The sequence below is a fragment of the Limulus polyphemus genome, unplaced genomic scaffold (genome assembly GCF_000517525.1).
Source record: "Limulus polyphemus unplaced genomic scaffold, Limulus_polyphemus-2.1.2 Scaffold874, whole genome shotgun sequence".
Lineage (NCBI taxonomy): Eukaryota > Metazoa > Arthropoda > Merostomata > Xiphosura > Limulidae > Limulus > Limulus polyphemus.
This window is the reverse complement of record NW_013666484.1, coordinates 168,193-178,678: the sequence shown is the minus strand read 5'-3', so window position 1 is coordinate 178,678 and position 10,486 is coordinate 168,193. Positions and strand designations below refer to the sequence as shown.

Genomic DNA, 10,486 nt, shown 5'->3' with positions numbered 1-10,486 from the left:
ATTTATGTCTTATATGGGGAATATTTGTGTGATTTTATGTCTCATCTGTGGAATATTATGTGATTTATGTCTTATATGGGGAATATTTGTGTGATTTTATGTCTCATCTGGGGAATATTAGTGTGATTTTATATCTCATCTGTGGAATATTTGAGTGATTTATGTCTCATTTGGGGAATATTTGTGTGAATTTTATATCTCATCTGTGGAATATTTGTGTGATTTTATGTCTCATTTGGGAAATATTTGTGTGATTTTATGTCTCACCTGTGGAATATTTATGTGATTTATGTCTTATATAGGGAATATTTGAGTGATTTATGTCTCATTTGGGGAATATTTGTGTGATTTTATATCTCATCTGTGGAATATTTGAGTGATTTATGTCTCATTTGGGGAATATTTGTGTGATTTTATGTCTCATCTGGGGAATATTTGTGTAATTTTATATTTCATGTGTGGAATATTTGAGTGATTTATGTCTCATCTGGGGAATATTTGTGTGATTTTATGTCTCATCTTTACAACAGCACTTTGGGTACTACTCCCCCAATGGCTCAGCGATAAGTCTGCAGGCTTACGACGCTAAAAATTCGGTTTCAATACCTGTGATGAGTAGAGCACAGATAGCAATGTGCTTAACAACAATCACTCAGACGAGTAGACACAATCAATTAATATTTGGTTTTGGTTTCGTTCGTGATAAATCAGAAGTCTCAAAGAAATGTTTTATGCTAATTGATATCCATCTAAAATTTTCAGTTTTTTATAGTTTAAATAAAAGCTGATTCACAAAATACTTGCGCCGAGCCCACAGCTGAGACGAATTACGAGTTTTTGAGTTATAAGCCCTTAGGTTTACCGCTGGATCACCAGAGGAGCCATCTCAAAATTGTTAACTTTAATAGTATTGATAATCAATATAACCTCATAGTAGGTCGAAATGAAAATGTAAGCAACAAAAGTGAATGAGATTTCTGTCTAAAGTTCAATTTATCTGGCTACGAATCAGAAGGTCTAATATTCGAAACACGATATACCGCTAACATCCTATTTATTTTCAGCTGTTGGAGCGTTATATTTGTACCAATCAGTCCCGCTATTCACAAGACAAATGTTGCAGGTAGCGGGCGTTGTAACAGGTTACTAATCCACTGCCCCCAGTGGCACAGCGGTATGTCTGCGGACTTACAAAGCTAGAAACCGGGTATCGATACCCGTGGTGGGCAGAGCACAGATAGCCCACTGTGTAGCTTTGTGCTTAATTACAAACAAACTAACTCACTGTTCAGAAATTTCAGGTTAGGAATGACAACGTCTAAATCTTGTGTTCTCTCAGCTGCCTGCTGAGGTCATGTACCGCATAAAGTGCTGTCCAGGCTGAAAATACCAAATTATTTAAACGATTCTGTAGAAAGAAAAAATATTTACAGACGATTGGTTAAAAACAGACATATATCATGCATGAGTACTTACCTGCTTTTTAATCAAAGAAATGAGAGTTGGTGCTGCAGTTAGTCCTAACTTTCTGACTTATTTTTGATTTATTTTTGCGTATAATTTGCTTTTTTGTGACTCTATCTAAACTGCTGTTTTATTCATTAAACAGTCACCACAGAATCTGGTTCGTTCGATTTTGTGCTTTAAATTTGATGTGCTCTGAAGAAATAAATAACGTTTTAGGGACAATACGAGCTCTTACAAATAAGCAGAAACGTCTAGAAAAACGTATAAGGCACTTTTTCTTTTCACGTGGAGTTTTAGAAAAGAGGGCGTCAAGGATTCCTTACTACAGAATATTTTGTCGATGCCAACCTCGAAGAAAGAAAATCGACCAATATTTTATTTTTATTCTTTATCTGCTCTTCGAACACTCAATCGCATATCGATAGAATCCTATCCTTTTATGTACTGCAATTATTTAATATACCTCTATTTGACCTTATTATTGCTCCAAAACTTAAAGGAAATTATAAGCTATGCGTTTAACTGTTAAGCTGTACTAACTTTACTATACTATGACTGTTCAGGGTTTTAGGCACATTTCTTTGTTGTTCTGTATACGTGTGTATGAATGTTTCGACAGGTTTTTTTATTGTTGTTGAATTTCGCGCAAAGCTATTCGAGGGCTATCTGCGCTAGCTCTTCCTAATTTTGAGGAGATGGACTAGAGGGAAGGCAATTAGTCAATACCACCCACCGCTAACTTTTGGGCTACTCTTTACCAACGAACAGTGGGTTGACCATCACATTATATCGCCCCCATGGATGAAGGGGCGAGCATGTTCGGTTACGAGATTTGATTCCGCAACCCACAGATTGTGAGTAGAGTACCCTGGCCACCAGAACATAAGAGGCCTCAGTGACATCTATAAAATGAAATTATCTCATAGGATTTTATCGATGCATGATCAGTAATCAGAAAGAGTTTGTTTTGTTTTTCAATTTCGCGCAAAGCTACACGAGGGCTATCTGCGCTAGCCGTCCCTAATTTAGCAATGTAAGACTAGAGGGAAGGCAGCTAGTCATCACCACCAACTGCCAACTCTTGGGCTACTCTTTTACCAACGAATAGTGGGATTGACCGTCACATTATAACGCCCTCACAACTGAAAGGGCGAGCATGTTTGGTGGGACGGAGATTCGAACCCACGACCCTCAGATTGCGAGTCGAGCGCCCTAATCACCTGGCCATGCCGGGCCCAACAGAAAGAGAATAATGCGTTATATATTTATATAAAAAAAAAAACAAGAACATCGTGACATAAGCAATAAATGTACCATTCAGAAGGCTGTATATTTTACCTGCCTGGTGAGAGTGACGGTAAGGTTGGACGTAGTTATCCATCCATCGCTGTCATTTCTGGTAAACTGCTCTCCACCACTAATGAGCTTATCGTCCACCAACCATTTTATTTGTACAGCTGGGTTGCTAGGCGATGTTGTACACACAACTGTAACAACATCTCCTCTTCGGGCGTCGGAAGGCCCTTTTAGGTATACTTTCTCGGGAGGATCTAGTTAAGGGGAAAGTGAAAGGTCCTTAGAAAGCAAAGAGAAAGGATCTGCCCTGCTATCATTAAAAAACTTCGTAGATGTCAAGGTGAAAGAAAAGACCTTCCATTTTGCATCTAGTTTAATTTTCAGACTTTCTGACGTGTGTTTTGGTTTCAAAAAAGTAAGTAATTAAATAAAATTTTCACACAAATACTTTGACGTAATAGAGAAAATGTATAATAGAAAACGAAATAAGGGTGTAACTGTTTACAACTTGTTTGTTTGATGAAATTCACCCAAAGCTACTGAAAGGCCATCTGCGCTATTGCCGTCCCTACTTTTGATGTGATAGACTCGAAGGAAGGCAGTTAGTCAACATCACCCACCGCTAACGCTTGGACTAATCGTCACATTATAAAGCCCTCTCAGCTAACAGAGCGAGAATTTTCCGTGACAGGAGTGGATCCTGCGACCGCATATTGCGAGTCGAGCGCCCTCGTGCCAGCTTCTAACAGTTGACTAAAACTTCAAAGTTATAAACCTTTCAAAAATGTTATCGGCTTATAGTTATAATTTTAACAAGTCTACAAGTTTTGAAATTTCTAGTATACTTCATTCGTGGCAACATCCAGTGTTCATTTACTTATTCTGAGAGTAAAATTGACCTGCAAAGGTCATGATTTAAAGGTTATGATTTAAAAGTACGATTGTTAATCATGTCACGTGACTTTTAAACAGCGAGCTGGACATGTAGGTTATAATTGGGAGAAAGAGCTAAGTAGATTATGCTACAAACCTGAAGCCATAGTTCCCTATTGGTAATGATTGTAACTAAACGAGATCATGTTTAACAATAACAGTTAAATGAATTTTGTTTTCAAACATGCTCTTGATGAATTAAAGCATACGTATCTGAGTGTAACATGACGTAAAAAGTAATTTATAATTTCGGTGTAAGAATATCTTAAAAGTAAAAAAATATATCTGTTGTAATTTTTTGGGTTATAATATTTAACATTTTTATTCCGAAGTGTTCATAACTTCCTGCAAAAGATCAAACTGTACCTCTCTATAAGAATTTTTGTAAGTTTCACATTTCACTCAGTTAATCACCTGGCGTATCGCCCCACGAATCAAAGGAACTGAGTTTGAGGTTTGATGAACCTGACTACGTTCCGCACGCTCAAATATGAAAGAGTCATGAAAATGACAGTCAAGACTGTTATTCTGTTCAAAGAGCCAAGAAAAAGCGTCTATCGCCTCAGATGCTTCTGGCTGAAGAGTAATTTAAAATTAAGGAGTGAGCCATAAGGGTCTATGACTTGGTCGTTTAGCCTATCAATGCATAAGATGCTGTTCAGGTTGAAAAATTCGTTTGTCAATTTTTACTTGATGAAAGTAAAACGGTGGATAAGAAGTAGTGAAATGCTGGTTGAGCGATCCAACAATAGTGTCTTCTACATGAGAACTTTGTAAATATATTTACGTCTATATGATAGGTTTGTTCAAAGGGTATCATTGCTAAGATAAATGCAACAAAATTTAAATATGATAAATACAGTAGCGATTTTAAAAGTATTTTATGTGCGTGCATTCAAAGATATACCTAATGCAAGAACTGAGCCATAATTAAGAAATTTAAATTATTCTGATTCCTTGTATCTTTTTGAAACAAATCAAGACTAACTGGCGTTGAAAGTTTAAAATGCACTAATATTTAATATATTACATACAGGATAATAACCATAACTAGTGTATTCCTTTTTAAAAACACTTTGACAGATTTTAATGACTGTTCACTTTAACTGGGCCCGGCATGGCCAGGTGGTTAGGGCGCTCGACTCGCAATCTGAGGGTCGCGGGTTCGAATCCCCGTCACACCAAACATGCTCTCCCTTTCAGCCGTGGGGGCGATATAATGTGACGGTCAATCACTCTATTCTTTGGTAAAAGATTAGTCTAAGAGTTGGCGGTGGGTGGTGATGACTAGCTGCCTTTCCTCTAGCCTTACACTGCTAAATTAGGGATGGCTAGCGCAGATAGCCCTCGTGTAGCTTTCTTTGCGCGAAATTCCAAACAAACAAACAAACATTTTAACTGATACTCCTCAGGAAACAGTGGAAATCCGAATAATTAAAAGTTAATGTGTAAATGCTTTTACCAAAAAAAATGGCCTTAAATGAAATTAGCCTAGATTTATTTATTAATATTTTATTAATATTATTAATATCTATGAAAAAAACTCCAGAAATATCATTAGAAAATTATATAGGTCTTTTCAGCTTTCCAAATATCTCATGTGACAAAATAAGAAACGTAAAAATTTCAAGTAAATTCTAACCAATATTAAAAACAAGCAGCTATTAGTTATTTTAATTTGAATACGTTGAATTAAAAAATTAAATTTATTAAAAAATATGATTAATTTTTCTCAGAAGAACTTTTGTTGCTCTCTTGAAAAATCAATCATCTCTAAACATCGCTCAATTAGGTTTAATCCTTCATTCTACCCTGTCACAAATTATAATAATAAATGAATGGATAATTATTTAACGATGATTAAGTGATTTTAGTGAAAAAATATGACTAATTTGTCCCAGAACAATTTCTGTAACGTATGAGAATATTTTTGATGTTCATGAAAAATGAATCATTTCCAAACATCGCTCAATACGATTTACTTTTTACACTACTGTGTTATTTAAGACTAACAAACATACTAGTAATTTAATTATTTAACTACAACGATGTATCTGTTAACACAAAAATATACAAACATAACACATTGTCCTCTGTTTGTTAACCTTACTAAATCGCTATCAATTGAAACTCCAGGAATAGCGGCGCTTTTCAGTTACCACATAATTATGTATCCTTTTTTTATGACTTTCATTAGATAAGAATATTTAAACTTCCCGTTTGGTTGTGGTTTTATCGTCCATTCTATTTATTGATAGTAATTATCAGTGCAGAATAATGACCCCAGTTACATTAGAACCGCTGAAGTGTAACTGCATTACCACAAACTATACGGTACTGACAGGAAGATTTCGATATCGAAATGTTTCTTCCCTGAGTTCAGAATAATGACCCCAGTTACATTAGAACCGCTGAAGTGTAACTGCATTACCACAAACTATACGGTACTGACAGGAAGATTTCGATATCGAAGTGTTTCTTCCCTGAGTTCTGTATAATGACCCCAGTTACATTAGAACCGCTGAAGTGTAACTGCATTACCACGAACTATACGGTACTGACAAGAAGATTTCGATATCGAAGTGTTTCTTCCCTGAGTTCAGCATAATGAATCATTGCTTCTATAGTACGGATCTACAAACTGGTTTGTGATTGTTGCCATACTGAGAGAATGTTGAATACAAAAAGCTATTATTTGAATTAATTTATTACAAGATATTTCAAAGTAATGATTGACTTACATCAGGCACTCAGCAATAAAATGGTGATTGTAAACGTTATTGATACAGATAATGGATGTAAAAAATAAAAAGGTAATTAAGATTTGTTTTTATCGTTTGTTTAATATTTCTCTGGTAGTTTAGGAGAGAAAACTTACCTCGATATTAATTGTTTATACCTTATTATTATGATATACAAAATAAATCTTACAAATTGCATTACTAACTTTAAACAAATTTTTTCTCTACGAATTTGAGCGAGATTTTGATATTTCTCGAAGCTTGGAAAATCTAACCCTAAATCTAGTTGGTAGTGAATTACCATTCACTATATATATATATATATACCACAGCTTTAAAAATACCTACAGCATTGAACTTACCTTAATTTTCCAGGGGACATACTATTTTTGGTTGTATAAATATATATATAATGCTTTTTGTTTTAAGACTTCAGATTTATAAGATAGACATGATCAGCTTAGTACTAGCGCACTATTACAGAAAGCTGAATTCGGTTCCCTGAAACCTTACCTCATAGTTCACAATTATAAGAGATGGAAATGATGTGTACTTCTGAATCTAGCAAAGCCACGGCTAAGAGAAATAGAAGGTTCATGCTCAGCTTGGATATCAGCCAGTATGAATTTAAAAAAAGTTAGATGAAATGGCAGATTTTCTTAAAGAACGGAATTATAAAGTGCTGTTCCCATTTTATGTAAGGATATTTAAGTATTAAGTCTATTCAGAGATTAGTGAGTACACACGGCGCGTGAGTGATAGTTGCTCATGTAACATAAAAACTGACTGACAGTTATACTTGTCTTATCTTATTTAATCTCTACGAACAGATCTTCATTCTTGCATCCTACTCGACTGAATAATTGACATTTGTGTGGATACCGAACGTCACATATTTTTTAAACTGACGTTTCCTTGGATTCACTTCAATGAATCCTTACATCCTTTGAACTGTCCTCCTGAAATGCTGTGATAGCTGAGATGAATTGTTTTCAAGAAGAATAGTTGAACACTTCTAAATGCTCTGCGTTTTCATAAGAGTCTTTGATTAGTGTGTTCTCGTCTTACGTTATTATTACCGGGAAGCTAAATGAATGCTATCTGCAGAATATCCTGTTTAATCCAATAGTCATTTAACTTTGATTTATACGCACAAAGAAACCTTTAGAACTTCCGAATGCTTTAACAGGCACTGTTTGTTCATTTTTCACTTCTGAGCTACAATGGTGTTTAAACAGCACCTTTGTTTACTAGATCCGCACATCATACAATCATGCTAGTTTACGAAAGATATCGTTTACTACTTTGTTCATAGTTAATTCTCATATCTTTTCTAGAATGGCGTTAATCTGGCTTGTGCAGAAATTATATAATGTTAACACAAGTAATATAATCCACCAGATTTTTTTTTCAATATAAATATAATTGGCTACTCGCATTTGTGTTTTTCTCTTATTAACAAATAGAAATATTTATTTACAGAACCTGGTTGACTCTCACTACAAAAAGTTTATTTCCATTTGTGTTCTTCTCTTATTAACAAATAGAAATATTTATTTACAGAACCTGGTTGACTCTCACTACAAAAAGTTTATTTCCATTTCCAAACCATTAAATAACACCTTCTCATTTCCTTCTCTTCCCTTTATTTTGTCGATGTTGTTTTTTTAGGCCTTATTTTTTTTGTCTTCTCTTGATATCTGGGGAAATTATGAGAAAGGTCCTATAAACGGTAAATGGTTTGTTGACATGCTCTCGGTTACGTCATAACTGTGGGTCAATAAAAGTGAGAACTCTGACGATTAACCCTAATGGTTGTCTCTAACCAATATTCTACTTAATTTACTATACTATCTTAGAATAATTTCCCTTGTTGTTTCACTACTGTAGATGTTTACCGCGTTTTTTTTACATTTTCATGTTTATACATATTTTCATGTTTATACATATTTTCATGGTTATACATATTTTTCATGTTTATACATATTTTCATGTTTATACATATTTTCATGGTTATACATATTTTTCATGTTTATACATATTTTCATGTTTATACATATTTCTTTCATCTAAATTATATTCTAATTAACTTTAGTGATTTGTGGATTTACGTTTCATTATCTTAGGATATGATCCATTTGTAAAATAATTAAGTATTTTAACTGTAAAGAAGAGTAGCTATAGATGATTTTAGGACATTATTTTACAAATAATTTTAGGACATTATCAGATCATTACAAGCAGAGATATATTTATCTTTACGTGCATTTTATCGTCATTATTGTTATCCTTATAAGAACACGTTTAATTCCCTGAACTTAATGAATCAATTTATTTTGTCTCAAACTAGAAATATAAGACTAAACCCTGTTTTAAATGTGTTCATCATCTGAGAGAAACAGAAAGATGGCTAAGCATTTCTTCCTACTTATGATACTGTTAGTTAAAAATACACATACTCTGTAATTCTGACACTAAAGCTCCCTGGTGCGACCACATTTGTTAGACGAAACGGCGAAACAAATGTGAACTCGGTAATATCGTGCTTGGTTTAATTTATTTATGTGCTAAAAAAAGGAAATATAATCCTGATTTACTACTATCTTTATTTACTAGTTGTTTATTATTTACTAGTTGACTATTATCAATACTATAAAACTAGTACTTCCTAGAAACAAAAATAAATCGGTCTCCAAACCCAAGAGAAACTGACCAAAGGAGGGTAATATGATGTCAGTAGAAACATAAAAATTCTGATTTAGCTCCTACGAAGTAGAAACAGACCATACTCAGTCATATACTTTTATCTGAATCACTTTTTTTTTCTGTCAATTTTCAAACAGATAAAAATAAAGATACTGGAGATAATAATGAATTTTTTTTCAATGATTATTAAATCAATACTTTTGTGCTTCTTATGAACGATGAACGTTTTCTTAAGCAGAGTTTATCGAGGTATGGAAAGTGTGGTAAAAAATATATACACATTTAAGCTTTTCAAACCATAGTATCAGAAAAGCAAGAGAGACTGAATGCTAAATGGGAAAAAAATTAGCTATCGAAGTATTCTTTTTTATCATTCTTTCAAAGATATGATTGGTTAAAACTTATATTGAATGAGGCTTAAATAACAGCAAATAAAAAATCAACAATGATCTCAAAACCACAGAAGATAAGTAATCTGATGATTTATTTCGATAGGAAGTAAAAACGAGGACTGAAATAAACTGGATGAAATATTTGAATTAAACCCAAAAACACTGTTTTTGAAAATGGATGAAAAAAATTAAAAAAATTAACGTAAGTAATATACAGAACATTCGTAACACCATTTTATTATTTACACGAAGTAAAAGTAAAGTTTCTATGTAAGAAGCGATAGTAACCAGTTTTTGCCATTAAAATTGTCATGGCTTAGCCCTAGGAGGTTACAAAAATATATATTCGCCGGCCTTTGGATGTTTCTAAAGTTAGTCTTACGCTAAACTATTTCATTATGTTATGTAATATTTACTCATACTCGCACGTGAAAGTGTTGCTTAGCAATATCAGGTAAATTACACTGTTTGGAGTAATATCACATAGTTGGAAAGGTTGTGATGAGTTTACATTTACAGCAGCAGAAATGTCTAGTCAAAAAGACGGTTTACAGGGGAACTGAGTTTGTCTTACAAAACTACACTTTAAATGTAAGTGACGTATACGTATCTATTTTTTGTTCCAATTAAACATTTTGCTTTCAAGGTAACTTTGTGTGAATGTTCTATATTTCTAGACACATCCATGGATATTAAAGCTTCTGTTTGTCTGAAATAGTCTAATCAATCTAATTAAAATCGATAATTTGTTATGCATGTTAAAAAATTTGCATTTTCTTGTGGACTTACATATCAAATGAAAGTTAACAAAAACATATCTTTATTAGTAATGGCTGGAGACGGCTTGAATGGGTAATGAAGAAAACTTTAATATAAGTTTAACATAACAGCAAATGTACAACGTTTCGACAAGGTTTTGTCATCATGATGATGAAAAAACCTTGTCGAAAC

General features: G+C 33.6%; 1 protein-coding gene across 3 annotated transcripts in view; it reads right to left on the bottom strand.

Moving 5' to 3' along the window:
* Positions 1–10,486, bottom strand: part of LOC106460984 (nephrin-like) — a 197,398-nt gene that overhangs the window by 56,265 nt on the left and 130,647 nt on the right. For all 3 annotated transcript variants that reach the window (XM_022387777.1, XM_022387776.1, XM_022387775.1), the window contains one exon: positions 2,806–3,017. In XM_022387777.1, the coding sequence (XP_022243485.1) occupies positions 2,806–3,017 (212 nt within the window). The remainder of the gene's footprint in view (positions 1–2,805; positions 3,018–10,486) is intronic.